At 41.1% G+C, this 15649-nt stretch overlaps 1 protein-coding gene across 18 annotated transcripts in view; it reads right to left on the bottom strand.

The window, feature by feature from the left end:
* The window catches only part of nrxn2b (neurexin 2b), a 633241-nt gene that overhangs the window by 42298 nt on the left and 575294 nt on the right, over window positions 1–15649 (bottom strand). For all 18 annotated transcript variants that reach the window (XM_053860769.1, XM_053860768.1, XM_053860772.1 and 15 more), the window contains one exon: window positions 14178–14349. In XM_053860769.1, the coding sequence (XP_053716744.1) occupies window positions 14178–14349 (172 nt within the window). The remainder of the gene's footprint in view (window positions 1–14177; window positions 14350–15649) is intronic.

Consider the following 15649-nt stretch of genomic DNA (forward strand, 5'->3'; position numbering starts at 1 on the left):
GAATCGCTCTGATGAATCACTCCGCTACCCAGTGTGGTGCCCCACGGATCTGTTTTGGGACCCATCGTATTTGCCACCAACATGCTCCCAATAAGAGCCATTACTAACACATTTAAGGGAGTCTCATATCATTGCTATGTGGATGGCATACAATTATACCTTCCTCGATACCTGTATCTTTATCCTGGTTGGAGATTTTAATTATTGCTCCAACAACCATAGCATCCAAGATTGATAACAGTAGTCCCTCAGTGCAAATGTGGCTTTTTTTCCACACAGTGTCACCGTCAGAATTAAAAATGCTTATCCATGCCTTTCTTTAGTGCCGTCTGGACTGCGGCAACTCGCTCTTCACTTGCCTCAATAATTCCTCCAAAGATCATCTCCAGCTAGTACAGTACGCTGCTGCTAGCATGTGAAATCCACTAGAACATGCCACATGACTCCCATCTAGGCCTCCTTGCAAAGGCTTCCAGTTCATTTTAGACTTTAATTCATCTTCACATACAGAGCCCTGTATGGACCCCGAGCCGTATCCAACCTCCTGTATGACTATACCCTTAACAAATGCCCTCCCCTTTCATTTGAGAGCGACTGCCACTGTTGACATTTTTAAGAGATGCACCGTTTTAAAAAAGTCATCTAAAATCCCTGGTTCTTCTTTTTGTTCTGACTGTCCCATCGTGTTTTATGGCAAAGTTCTTATCCTGGTGTTGGACTGTTATTTTAAAGTGTGAAGCACTTTGTGAGTCCTCTCTGTGACTGTTGCTGTTTACTTGCTTCCTTAGTTACATGCATGAACTTATTCCTTTCTTTAACAACATGTCATGCTTTCCTCTCCCAAAACAACCGACAAACCATTGTTTCTTTTCCAGTGGAAGAAAAACACAATTCCTGCCTGTTTATTTGCATCTGTTTTCTCGCTACTCCTCGGAGTAAGATCTGTTCGCGAGAGAAACTGAAACTTTCCCCGTCGGGGCAACAAAACGCCTTCTCTTTGTGAGAATGAAGAAACAATAACAGGCTAATCGAGCCTCCCCCAGTGAAATTTGGAGTCTCTTCTGCAGTTCTTTTGAACGATAGTCTGCTCTGCTCTCCACTGCACTGGGAGTTTCTGAGGAACTTGATATATTTTACAACAATGAAGAAAGTAGTGTAGCGTGTTTATCCTTATCCGAGATGAAGACTTAATGAGAATGACACACAAGATTAAAAAAACAGAAATAAAAAGCACATCACACATTCCAGCAGAATAGGTTTGGGTAAATACGAATCCCAAACTATTTATGAATGACCTAACATAAAAATGCAAACCACGTATTTATTTATATACAGTATTCTTGTTTCTTTCTCTCTTTGCAGCAGGTTCAAAAGAAGAGGCAGCTGGGAAGAAATACGCAATATCGCCCGTAAAACTTCTGCAGTGATCAACCACTGTGATTGGTTGACTGGGTTGCAGATCATCATGGGAACTTTTCAGGTTCATTTCAAGTCAACTGAGTATTGTTGAGAGTGATGGCACCACACATGCCAGGCTGTGTTTGTGGTTGACCTCGACTGAGCCGCTGGATTTACGACAGTGCGACAATCAACTTGCCATCATGGTTCCTCACGTACATCATCTGTCGTGATCGACGCAAAGGGCACCCCTGATGTAAAGTATACAAGTCTGGATAACTGAGAAGTTGCATCATGCTCTCAACACATCACTGGAGACTTTCTTCCTATTTATATTACCAAATACGCAAAAATGTCCATGAGAATCTCATGAACAGGCCAAAACAAAGCTCAGGTACTGAGCCTAACAAACAAGAAGGTATTTGCTTGCTGGTTCTGAATAAAAAGTGTTTCCATTGTTTCCATGACTGACTCACTGCAGATCTTTCAGACTCCAGTCATGTATGTTTTACTCCCAGATAACAGGCTCCAAGCTCTCGCAGCCCTGAGGCTCGAAGCATCCACCCTGAGACACTGGGGCCATCTCTCCCTTCACCTTTCTGCTCAGCGCGCACAGCATCATTGGAATTTACTGCCATGATGGGCCGCTATCACAGCTGCTGTGCTAGAGGGCAGGGCAAGGGTATGCTGATTGAGTGGCACCTCTGGGAGACACAAACCAAGGTGGAGGACGTGTTAGAGCCCACCTGAGCAGTTTCTCTGAGATTTGTGTGATGACAATTCTCTGTCTCTGTCAGAGCGTGTGCTCACATCTCTATCGATACATACTGACGTATGTGCACACACTCTCCATGGAACCTTGAGTGCTGGCAGTCATATGTCCTTGTCCAGGACACCTACATCAGAAAACCGTCTGAAAGAACGGAGAATACATGGGAGACAACTGGCCAGCGGCGACTCTTTCTCTCTCTCTTGCCATCTTAAAAAAAAAAAAAAAACTCTGTCAAGCGACCCTTGTTCTGTTTTTCATTAGGTAACTTAAGATAGATTGCTTTCATATCCACTGGGTGTTTTTGAGAGCAGATGGAGAAGAAGTCAAAGCGGCATATAGTGGCACAACGATTGCCTCCACTGTGTCCTTAAAATGACCTCAGATGGGAGGGCGTTTCAAAATACATCCACACTTGTAAATGTCTTCTAAAGAAAAACACATTCAGTGGATCTTGTGGATTAAATATTTGTAGAAGTCCACTTTCATGGACCCACATGCTTGGCTACTGTCTGAGCTGTGGACCAGATTGGTGTCACACAGTGACAGTGAACTTTTTTTTGCCCAATGTGGCTAGAGGAAAAGGGTTGAGGATTACGGGGTCTCATTTTTTGTGGCACCTCATGTGACCATACGCGTGACACAAAATGTGGCACCGTGAGTTAAGCACATTGACATCAAATTGTATTGCAAGACTGGAACCTGGAGGGGTGGAGGCAGGCTGTCATTTGTTCCTTGGTATATATAGTACCTCATGGGAGCGTAAGCTTCAGTCAGAGTAACTATGTACTGCAGAGCCATTGTTGCTACTCAAATCAACGGCTTCTCTGTTATTTGGAGTATTTAGTCTGCAATTTAATTGTGAAGGTAATGATAATTCACACATTGGTTTTTGTAATACAGTGGATATTATAGAATTTGGTTCACTTCTAAAGGTGCATTATTGCACCTAAATATCAACGGTATATTTAAAAGTAAGAAAAAATAAACACTCACATGAAACATATGAACACTGTTAAAAAAGATAAGTCAAAAGCAAATATTACTTTGCTATACTTTATTTTTCATGTGTTTTTGCAAGCTTTCAAGCATTACCAAAATCTCTGAAAATGTGTTTTAATGACGAAATAATTCCATATTTTGATAGAGTCCCTTTCAAGTCTTGATAAAGTAAAATTACGGGGCTTTGAAGATGTTGCTGGTAAGCTGCGGTTCTTCATGTGAAACGTCCCCAATGAGAAAGCGATTTAGCTCCCTGCTCGCCTTTGTTCAGAGTAAATACATCGCCCACCACTGGCAACGCACATTTGAAATTCCGCCGTCTTAACTTTACGTTCATCTTTCATGCGCATGCATGATATCAATCCAGCAGCTCGTTCTCATTTCCGGACCTCTCTTCTTCGCAGGATGCTCGGCGGCTTTCATCTCGGTCCACAGTGAATTTTGTGTCAGGGTGGCTGTCGCGCAGAGCCCCCCACACCCTCTTTCCCTGCAGCCCCTTCTTCCCAACACTCCTGACTCATGTGGAAATCAAAGTCGGCACTTCTCTAATTACCCAAAGCCATTTCTTTCCCTCTCACACCGCTCTGCCGACGCGCTATTCTCCAGCGATCACTTCATTCTCTTCTGTGTCGCTGCTTCTCTGTCATCCTGCAGCCAGACAACTGAAGACGCCATAAGCTACTAAATATGACCAAAATATCCTGCTCTGTGTCTGAAGCAAAGGGCTTTGTGTTGCTGCCTTCAGAATGTATGGAGCGATGTCTGTAGAGAAAGTTGGGCGATGGAAGATGACAAAAGCTGATGACACGCTTTTGTGTAGTAATCTGGCAACTTCAGGAAACTCTGATCCGTCATGGAAGCTAGGCGGAGAAATACATATACGTGTTGCCATCTATTTTCCAAATTTGCAAGTGACGCCTGTTTTTTTGGAACGTGAACTCTTTCTTAATACACACAAAGAAAGTTCTTTAACATTGATTCAGGGGCACCAAATAAGCAAACTGAGGTCAACTGTCAATAGAGTAAGAATTCGGAGCTGGCAGGAGATCAGACCACTATGATGGACTCACAGGGATGGTACTGAATGATCAACTAGTTCAGTTACAGAGGACCAGAATCGGAGCGATGGTTCGTCACCATCCAGCATCGGATGAGACCATCCACCTTCTCTCCTTTATAGTTACTGAACGACATTTTATATATAGAAAAGAAGTGGTCAGCGCTTTGTTGTCTGTTTTCTTTGCATTTAATAATAATGGAATATAATTCTCAATACCTCATTAATGGCGCCTGACCCCCAATTTCCACCGGGATCTGCAGCAGCGTAGTATTTAATTTCCACTAGGAGCAGAGTGCAGCGTTGCAGAGCGGTGGTTCTCCACTCACCAGTGACGTGAGAATTACCAATCGCGTACCTCGCGGATTGAGAGCGGATCCCTCCACCGTGCTTGCTTTCTGTCCTATCACTTTCAATTGCAGCCAAGGCTCTTTCTTTTCCTACTTTGTCTTTATAATTGTTGTGACTAATGTCATTCAGAATGGACAGACACTCGATATCCAAAATGAACGCCTGTCGTTCATGTTGTCAACTGGTCAAGAAAATAAGCTCCGTTGTCAATAACGCTCCTCATGCACGTCATTGCTTTTTCACCGTCAAATATGACATGTATTATAAAATAAAACACTGTTAGTGTTGGATTCACATCACATTTCCTGTCTGGTCTTTCTCGGCCAAAGTAAAATCCTTGCCGATTTGAAACAATGTAGCGCACCTCCGTTACTGGTAGAAATTAACAGACTGAAAATGAATCATTCTTTTTTAAAAACGATGCTGCAGTTGCTGTTTCACGGTGGATATTGGAGGTCAGTTGGTCTGAACAATGTTTGACGCACAGAACAAATGAGAGACTGTCAAACACAGGTCCAGAAACGCAGTCCAATCTGATTTAATATCACAGTAAAATATTGACACAACAGCTTCAGATCAATGTGAGTGTGGGCCCTGATTTACTAAGCAATGTTTCGGTGCTGTCAATGCCACTTTCTTGAAACCAACAAATTACGTCTGCTAATCTTCCTGTAAGAATAAATGAACAAAACTGGACTGAGATAACGGTTGTTGAAGACTAGTCTACACATGTGCAGATTGCCACCATAGCAGTTCACAACACGTATATCAGGCTTGTGTATTCACTACAGTCATCAACAGCCAACCGTCTTCACTTTCTCCTGAGGATGTGACACTTCTGTAGCGCAGCAGAAGCTTGCACAGGCGCAGATCACCCAGTCACTTCGTCGTCAATTTAAGGCATCTTGAACAAGCCTGTTAATTCAAATGCTCCTGAGTCACATGACGCCAGTTGGCGCATTTCAACAAGTTCGAAAGTATCGAAACCATGTGAGCCAATTCAAACATACAAGTCACCAATAAAAACTCACCCCAATTTCTCATGGGAGGCAAATCTGAAGCAAACTGACCCAGTCAACAGTTTGAGCAGCTCATATCCTCTTGGTACTTTGTACTTCGGCGACGTATGTGGACAAGTATGACTGAGTGATTCCATTAGAGAGTATTTTCTTTCCAGGATCTTGATACACAGGAACTGACTAAGCTGATTGTGATTTCGCTCTTCAGAAGCATTCGGCAGAGTGAATGAGCTTGACGTATGACATAGACTCACGTAGAAGTTGCGCCTGACACCTGCAACACCATGTTCTCTATGTTAAACTGTTTTTTTTTTTCTTTTCTTTGTGGTAAATAATGTTTTACCTAACTGTTTTTCTCCTTAAAAAACAAACAAAAAAATCAATTGATGCTCATGTCTCATAAATAAACAAGGTAAAATGTTATTTCTGCTGACTACATGGTTGATACTGTTCTTTTTGATACACGGTTGATTTTTCAAAATTAGAATTAAAAAAATACCAAATATGATTTGATCTACAATAAAGCATCTGTTAGAAACTCAAAAACAGAGTTTATAGTATCTACTGTTCACGTGACACAAAACTATAGTAGAACTATTGCACAAAATCCAGATCAAAAATGAGCCCAAACTCAGCAGAGAACACTGTTCATCGCCATTTCAAGTTATTAGCCACATGTTCTGATCATGGTTGGCAACTGGAACGAAGCTCGACCGACGGATACAGTGCAACACTTAAAGTTTTGGCTGTTTCTTGACTATGACAGACGGTGTGGCTGTGACCAACTCCAGACGTTAATCCATCAGAGGGTCTTGGTTCAATTTCACGCTCTGTTCTATCCTCGGTCCCGATAACAATGTGGTAATGATGTGATAGTGGAGGGGCACATTTCGTCACTGCTGTATACACAAGGAGGTTCTCCCTTTCCAACAAACACATGCCTAAACCACGGCACCTCTGAATGAGCAGTATGTAAAGAAATGGGTATTAACTGATGTCAACTTAAGAATGGATGTGAAACCACAAAAACTACATATGTTTGTCCTTTAACCATTTCCAAATAATGCAAAGTTAGCAGGCGCGCTGTCACGATCATTTTCATTTACATGAAAGCATCAGTATCAAAGGCTGCATCATGAGTATCACCACTAGGTGTCACTCTTCATTGCATTTTTTTTTTTTAAATCCAAAATGTGTTCTATCGATTCTATCTTTCATGAGTTAAAGGTTTGTTTGTCGTCTGAAACGTCTTTATTTTGTTTGTGAACATCGCTTATGTCAGCTCAGATTTTGCATTATATTTTCTGATCCCAAATGCAAATGTTTGACCTCATTGTTTAAAAGAAAACCCTTGAAAGGAAAACATTTTACAGCTATTGTGACTAGAGCTTGTTTCTCTACTGACCTCCATGGTGCCCATTAGCAAGCACTCGTATAATTTAAGTTCATTTTAGTAGGTATACTTGAGTATAAGTATACTACGTTCAAGCATACTAAATACCAGTACTAGTAGTTCACTAGAAAGCATACTAGTATTATACTTCTTTGGACTAAATTGGAATATTTTAGTATACTAAAGTATGCTTTCTTGTATTCAGTAAGTGTACTACTAGTGTATGAGGTATGTACTTCTCATCCACGTTTCAAATAATCAATGTATATTTGAAGTACACACTATTTATAGTCAAAACTCTGTAAAACGTGTGCACCATCCCATGGAGTACACATTGACCTGCCAACTGTGTACAGTTAGCAATGCGCCTGTCAGCCTAGTACATCCGCAACTAATGACTAAATACTTACTACTAATCAGCAACTGTCAAATAAGAACAAAACTATATCTAAACAACAAACAATAATCACAATAAATATAAACAAATGTATCTAACAGTAATAACAGTAATAAACAATAATGTACTTTGAAAAATGTATACTTGAGCAGTATAAGTAGTAGTAGTCAGTATAGTGTGCTACTTTTAAATATTTCAAATGTAGTATGTCAAAAGGAAAGTTCTAGCTTCCTCAGTTTCAGTATAACATAAGGATAATCAGTTCATGTGAATAAAGGCTAAGGGCTTCTTTGCTCAGGTCATTTACCTCAGGAGAAAATACAGAAAGAGTTGCATGGAATAGAAGGAATTGCCGTGAAATCACAGAGCTGTTTAGATAAAAAAATATAGCCAGAGAATAGCATAATGCACTGGATGCTAGCGGCCGTCACTGCGGTGATGGATGAGGCCTTGCTGAGTCTCAAGCAGTTTTCAAATTGGATTGCATCACGGTGAGAAATATTACACAGAGAGCATCAGGACACGCGGCTGCAACATGCAGCAATCTCATGACATATTTGTTAATGACCAGCAACAACAGACTTTGTTGTTGGATGTCACAATGCACATTTTTACAAACCATGATGGCACTAAAAGCAGATCATAAATCACCGGCATCATTTGGGCAGAAGTGAAAAGATGGACGAAGTACAAAAGGAGGCCAGTTGTTACCCTGTTTCCATTTTGTCAGCAATTTAGAGGCGCTATTCATCAGGATGGCTGGCTGTGAAGGAGGTAAAAAGAACAGCAGAGGCTTAGGAGCCTGTGTGGTTGAGAGCCAGCAGGTCAACTGCAACTCCCCTCGCTGAGCTGGTGAGATGTTCCGACTTCATGGGTAACTGGTGTAAGAAGGGAGGTCAACTAAGCTTTTGGCCTGCTCTTCACCCTCCTGCTACCAAGTTTCGTCCAGTGTGTAATGTTGCCGCTGTTTCTGGATTCAATCTTTGTCTGGTGGACATCCAAGGGAGATAAGACGAAATATGTGGATGAAAGGTTGAGGCAGGGAGAGAAAACGGCAGCCCCCCTCAGCAAAAGCAATATAAAAGCACTGAGTGGATCTAGTTAAAATGCTGAGAGTGGAGCGACTGGATTAGGGCGGAAGTCACAGTGATAGCTGCAGGCCTATGGACTTGAACACTGACTAGATTTCACTTTGCCAGCGCGGGAGGAATCAAAGCAGCTCCATGTGATTTTCCTGGTCCAGCGAGCAGAAGATGGTGGACGTGCGGGCGGTCTCACGATGATGGTCGGGACGGAAAAGGTCCATCTTTCCTCCATGGCTGCCTCCGAAGAGTGCCTACGTACACATCGGCCGCATTGATTTATTAGCCTGCAGTTATTGCTGCCTTTTCCCACGGGTAATTAAAGAACACACTGTTTAAACAGCAGCAGGCTGGTGAAAGCCACATCCATTTTAGTCTGAAGGAGCAGAATTGAAATTACAGGAGGAGCATTTCATCTCCAGTACGTGTATAAATGAGCTTCTAATATGAGCGTCACTCTCGTGTTAGAGATACATTGTGTACAAGCCTGGAGATTAGAAAGGGAGTTCACCATCTTCAAGGAAGAGGGATCCTCTCTCCTCTCATTTGTCAACGTCACACATTATTTTTAGCCTATTTTTAACCCAACACTCAATTTCACACATATTGCCATGCAATAACTGTTAAATATTTAACCTTCACCGACATATCACAGTGTGGAGGCGACGCCTCTATGGCCCTATTTGAACTATAGTCGTGCTCAGCTCATCCCCTCCAAAGTTCCATTACATTTCGTCATATTTGCTTTTCAACAGGAAACTCGTGTGGATCCTGTCCAATATTATTAAAATAAACATTTTGATTTGGTCACTTTTTGTAGACTTTGGCAACTCATTTAAAAACGTATCAAAAGTTTTCACTTCAGAGGAAAATTGGCCGCACAAAGTTGGAGACTGAATCTGACCAGAAACTCGCCGAGAGGGAAAAACATATGATGTGTCAGAAGTAGCCTTGAGTTGGAGGCTTTACAGGCAATTAGGAGGGACACGCAGAGTTCAGTAAGTTGAATGAATATATTGTAGATCAGCTCAAGAGCCTGTGAAGACTACAGTAGCAGAGTACCTGCATTGCAAATTTTGAAGTTATTAGAATTGCAAATGCTTTCTTTAGGTGGCAGTTTTAATTTCTATGCTAAGTGCGCTGAAACCTTAACCACACTGACTTAATAATGTTGAGATGGCCTGTCTAACAAGAGGTCCAGATTGACAGTCGGGTTTCAGCAATGTAGGTATGAATAATGAAGTGCAACCACCGTAATATTCACATGATGTATCCCAGCACGCTCAAACATCAAATCCAAAAGAGCAAAAATAAATCCATATGACTGTCTTACATGGAATTATTCATGCTATGTTGTAGAATTTTCTGTCTGGCTCAGGGATATATTTTGAAGAGTGGGTTCTGGAAATGGAGCATATTCATTTCAATTTCCCATAAGACAGCAGTTGTGTGCAGTGATAGCACAGATAAGTCAGTACCACTAATCTATGCATTGAAATGTGCAGTGATTTGAAACTTTAATGAATCACACCAATAATAAAGACGGTAGCCATTGAGGAGGTGGAAGTGACCTGCAGCTTACGCTCTCTAAGCCTCTGCCTGTTTATGTGACGCCAGGTAGTGGTGCTCTTTGTCACAGAGATGTGTGCTCACTCCCCCCTCTAGGAGTTATAGACAGTGGGGTACAGCGATAGCTTTTTGCAGTGGCCACTGGGGACACATGACACACTACGTTACGTGGCCGGATGCTTCGCTGACACTCAAGGTCTGCTTTCTGTCCGTCAGAGACATCATCACCCCGCCACTTACAGACTGTGGGTGCACTGTCACCCATGAAAATGCATTCAGTGGCACCTCACATCAGACAAAGGCCAGAACACAAACTCCCCGAGGAGGCAAACATCACTTCATGGGGCATCAGAGGATGTGTTGCTTCAGTGTTGAATGTGTTTGACCCATGGTGACCTCGCTTGCTGTCAACATCCTGTCATTGTACATCAACAAGGCCTGTCTGTAAATCTTGCTACCAGCAAAACCTGACCAGAAAGTGCAAATTTGTGGGAAACTTTAGGGCAGAGGCACTGATGAACTGCATTGTTGTGCCAGCGAACATGATAGAAATGCTACGCTGGTGAACTTAAAAGAATCAACGTCAAATATTTAATGTTGTGTCTTTTGATTTCCTGGAATTTGTGACTTTTTTAAAATAAAAATTGCATACCATAAATAGTTCATGTTCATTTGACACCAGAATTTTCTGTAAACTATATACTATATTCAACATTGAAAATACAATATTGTGATTATTCTGTACATCAGTGTAATTGTTATGACTCTGAGGCGTCAATAGCACAGTGAACGACACATTCACTAGAGCTAACTGGCTGATCTACACACACAAAGTACATGGGGATGCTAAAATGTCATTGTCATTTTTTGCGCCTCTGAGAAGCACCCGAGCACATGGGCATGAGTGCAGTATTTCACCGGCCCGTCTCCTGCCCCCAGCCTTATGTGGTCATCACACCTGTCTTCTACATGCCCTCATCTACTCCATCAGGAAAACATCTCTGACATTCTTTGTCCAACGGGTCCCATGTCTCTCCTCTCCACACGATCCAACCACCTGGACCCTAGCTTCCATAACGTAACAATCAAATACAAGAAAACAAGTTTACCTCGGGTATGACAATAGAATTTTTAAATTTCTTAGTTTCTATTTCGAAGCAAAAATGTCAAGTCATCTTCTTTTACATATCCTGGTTGCTCTGGTAGTTTGTTTCACTAAAAGAAATACTGCCCTTCCAGATCTCACAACTTCAAACGTTTCTTCATGTTGAATCAGTTTATGATCATAAGGTGTTCATTGTCTGTCACCTTTCTGATTTACAATCAGCACAGTCAAATTAAAGACTTGAAAGCGGGAATTTGAAACGAATGCCATCTCTTGGTGGGATATGGCAGAATACAACAAAAAAATATCTTCCCCTGCTGTCCTTGTTCCTCTCATAACATCTTTCAGATTATAAAAAAAAAAAAAAAAAAGAATTCCCAAATGCGACGCACTGCACGCGCAAAGTACAAGACGGGGCTTAAACCTGTACCGAGTCCCAGTGGGACTGTTGGATGTAGGTCAACACAGTCTCATCAGTAACATGGATTTCAAAAGACTCTCTTTTCTCCTTTTGTGAGTAAAAATAGACGCATCTAACTATATAAGGACGATTTCATCACAGCTGGCTTTTTATCTCCAAGCCTGCCAAAATAAATATATTGTTTTGAGTGTTCAGCACTGACAAAAAGAGTCCTTTCCCACTCTTACGCTTGCTCTTCAGCGAGAGGACGATAGACCATTAGACAACCTGAGCTAGACTAGATTTGGGGAAGCTACTGAACTTCATCGCGGATAAAATTATTTACACGTTTCTTATGTAAACAGCTTGGTATTCAAAGCTCAAATAAAATTTTTTAGCCTGTACATATACTTCCAACGGGGCCACAGGTCGGCCTAGTGGTTTGCACTCTCATCTTGCAGCAAGAAGGTTCTGTGTTCGATTCTGCATGGAGTTTGCAAGTTCTCCCTGTCGGTTTTGTCCGGTTTCCTCCCACAGCCCATCCTCACTAGGCTAACACTAGCGTGTGTGCAAATGGTGTGTGTGCCCCGCGATGGACTGGCGACCAGTTGCCTCTTGCATCTACATCCTTCCAACCTTCCTTTAGTAACCAGTAACCTGACTATGGGATGCCATCCTACCACACAAAGACAAACAGTACCTTTAAAATGGCTGCGAACAATGACTGTACTGCTCACAGACAAATGTACGTAGGAGTAATTAAAGTGGATTTGAGTCTAGAAAACAAACAACAAACGCAACTCGTGATCAGTAACAGGCGCAGTGAGAAATAAAAGGCACAGAAAATATGCCTTGGACTCATGTGCGTCCATGAAAGACAAATCTAGATTTGAAAGATCACAGGCGCTTGCCATTGTTAACAGGCTGCTGTGCTGGTATATTTCACGTCTATTGTTAGATGAAGGGCCTATTTTCGATCGTGTGATGTGGCGAGAAGGGGCACATTTCCATCATAATAGCTAGTGAAAAGAGTGAACTGTCACAGGCCGCTTCCTCTTTTAGCTGTGATGTATGCCTCTGCAGTCCGGCCTCACCACGCTGATGGATGAGCAAGCAAATACGACTTTCTCAATGCCAAAACAAAGCCTTAAAATAGGGAATCATCACTGCGACAGTGAATGTCACAAAGGGTAAATATCAAGGAGCAAACACCTTGCTATAGGTGATGGCCTGACAGTGTTATTTTTATTTTTATTGATTGATTTTTTTGAAATACAATAACAAACTGTGAGGCATAGTCACTTGTCGCTAGTGGTGGGATCTTCACCATCACTCCTGAATTATTGAGTCAAGGTGTTGACAGCCTGGTACGTTGAAATTGACCTTAACAATTTGTATTAAATTTCATAGATGTATACGTTAATTTATAGGTCATGAAACTATGACATTCTGTTAAGAAGCATTGCCTTTTGACTGCTTGACTTTTTTTCCTCACATTTAAACACTTTTAAATGACTTCAGTTTGGAAAAAAACAAACTAAACAATGCAAGAACATGACTTTAGATGTATAAAACAGCATTGTTACTTATGTATATTTAAATCTCACTGGTTGTTATTGAAGTCAATTAAGAAACAAACAAGACAACTGAATAAAAGTCTGAGGATTCATGAACTGGTAAAGGTGATTATATTTATTGAGCGTAAATAATGATAAGAGATGAAAATAAATATGGCACTAGTCATGCATAAAACGTGACTGGATCTGTGAGTTATTCATCAAGGTGGCATGTGCCTTCTCTCTCTCCTCCTCGAAATTGTGGATGGGGATTTACCTCATCCGGGCATCAAAACAATGATGTTCATAATGTTGGCTATCAGCCAGCAGCATGAATTCCATTCCACCATATACAGATATGAAGAATACAGAGAAGCCCAATACATAGATAGGTCATGACCTTGAACTTGGTTATGATGGTAGCCCTGGCCAGTAATGTGACAAAACAACAAACCCACATAACATGACGATCAATAAAAATTACTTTGGAGAATGGAAAGATGGAATGATCACAGGTTGCGTCACGCACTATTTTGTACATCATTTGGCCTAACATGGCCATTTTAAAAGCAAGGAAAGTGCGGAGAGATCTAGTCGTATTTCAACTGAGCAATTGAGAATTGTGAGAATCAGTTGAAAACTGAGCAATTGAGAAATAGTCATATTTCAGAGAAATGGTGATTTAAACCAAAATGTCTTCCTTTAAACAACCAGCAATGAGAACAACACAATAAAGAAAGAAATACATAGAGCTTTAGCCCACATTCAAAGATTTTCCTCAGTCTTTAATCTCTTACACGGGAAGTGCTTCATGCTTTTTGGCTCCCTGATGTTATTGACTCAGATAATGCCAAGTTGTTGAAGGGGTGAACGCCACAATAAGCAAGCCACCTCCCATAAAACAGCCATTCAACGTTCTTTGATTGGCGCAAGAGGGGTGGGGAAAGAAAGAAATCGGTTGAGACTACTGAATTCTGCAAAAGCTCTTTCTTATTTCTTTCTTCGGTGTTAGAAAAAAGTCAGTGTGACAAACTAACAACCCGTTTCTGGGAGGTCTGTATCAAGGCTGTTGCTCCTACCTGATGGGAAACGTTCGATGACAGGCTGGTTGTCCACCTGCAGCGTGGCGTTGCCCCCACTGCGCGTGAATCGAACCACATGGTATTTGCCGTCGCTCACCATCACCGCACTCTCCTCGATGATGATGTCGTCCGTTCCCACGTTGAAAATCACGCCGACCTTTCCCCTTTCCTGTGGACAGAGAAGAAGCAAACATTGATAAAGGCTTTTAAAGAATATGTGAACTTCACACACTCTCGGTGACCTTTTCAAATCTCAGAGTTCTGTTGAAGTAAAAAAAAAAAAAAACAAGTTCGTAGTGGAGTTAAACTAAAGTTCAAGCTAGTCACATTTTTTTTTTTGCTTTCTCTTTCGCGGTTGCATCAGAAGAAACTGACTCTATAACTGACATATATATTTACTCGGCTCTGGGTGCTTGTGTTCCCCCGAACTCTGATTCATGAATTCATTATTTAAAAACCTAGCATTTTCTGATCAGCATCACATCAGTGCTGGATGCCTCAACCGTTATTGCTCATCTCGTGGCAAAAGAGTTCAAAAAGAACTACATGATTATTACAAGTCACACTTCTGTTGATAATTACCGCATCCACGACAAGATTTGTGCCCCGAGAACTCATGCTGCACCCCAACCTCAACTCATTTCTTGACAGAAATAAGCATTCAAATCACGTTGTTGCAGTTTTGAAACCCAAATATGTTTCATGCCATCACCATTGCAAAGGATGAGGCGCTTCCTGAGTAGTCATAGCGACTGACACTCAAAGTTCTTGGCTGGTTTCATGCGTTGCTGCTGTAACTCATATGATCTGCCCCCATAATTTCTGCCACGATCGTAGTCTTTCCTGACCTTTAGACTTGAGTAAACAGATCTTAAGGTGCATATTAACACACTAAGCCTTGCAGAATATTATACCTAAACATCCTATATTATGCACAAGGGTTCTGGTAAGTAATGTTAGGTCACATTAAACAGTTTTCAGCAGAGTCATTACGTGAAATGTCTTTGACATTCCAATTTACTCACAATAAAGAGAGTAAAGGTTTAAAGTGTCTGTCTTCCCTTGCACTAGATCGTACTTATATTTTCAGAGCAATGAACCTATGTTTGTACTTATTTATCAGTGGCCATTGTTATTGTTCCTGTATCTTCAACATCTTCAATTATGTGACAATAATGTTTGACACATCTGGTTTTAATGATTAAGTATTTTCCCTCTAACAACCAGAAGTGCACTATATCTATATCTATATCTATATCTATATCTATATCTATATCTATATCTATATCGGGAAAATGACCTTTAAAATATGAAAGTCATCATAATAATTCCAGCATTTAGCTACTTTCACTTTTTAATACTAGCGTACATAGTGTATCAGAAATGTACTTCTCATACTCAAGCTCAGAAAATATCAGGTTCTTTCAGTCTTCCACTTAAGTAATACTCTTAAATATTACTTTAACTTC

Source organism: Synchiropus splendidus, chromosome 3 (assembly GCF_027744825.2).
Source record: "Synchiropus splendidus isolate RoL2022-P1 chromosome 3, RoL_Sspl_1.0, whole genome shotgun sequence".
In the NCBI taxonomy this organism is placed as follows: Eukaryota; Metazoa; Chordata; class Actinopteri; order Syngnathiformes; family Callionymidae; genus Synchiropus; species Synchiropus splendidus.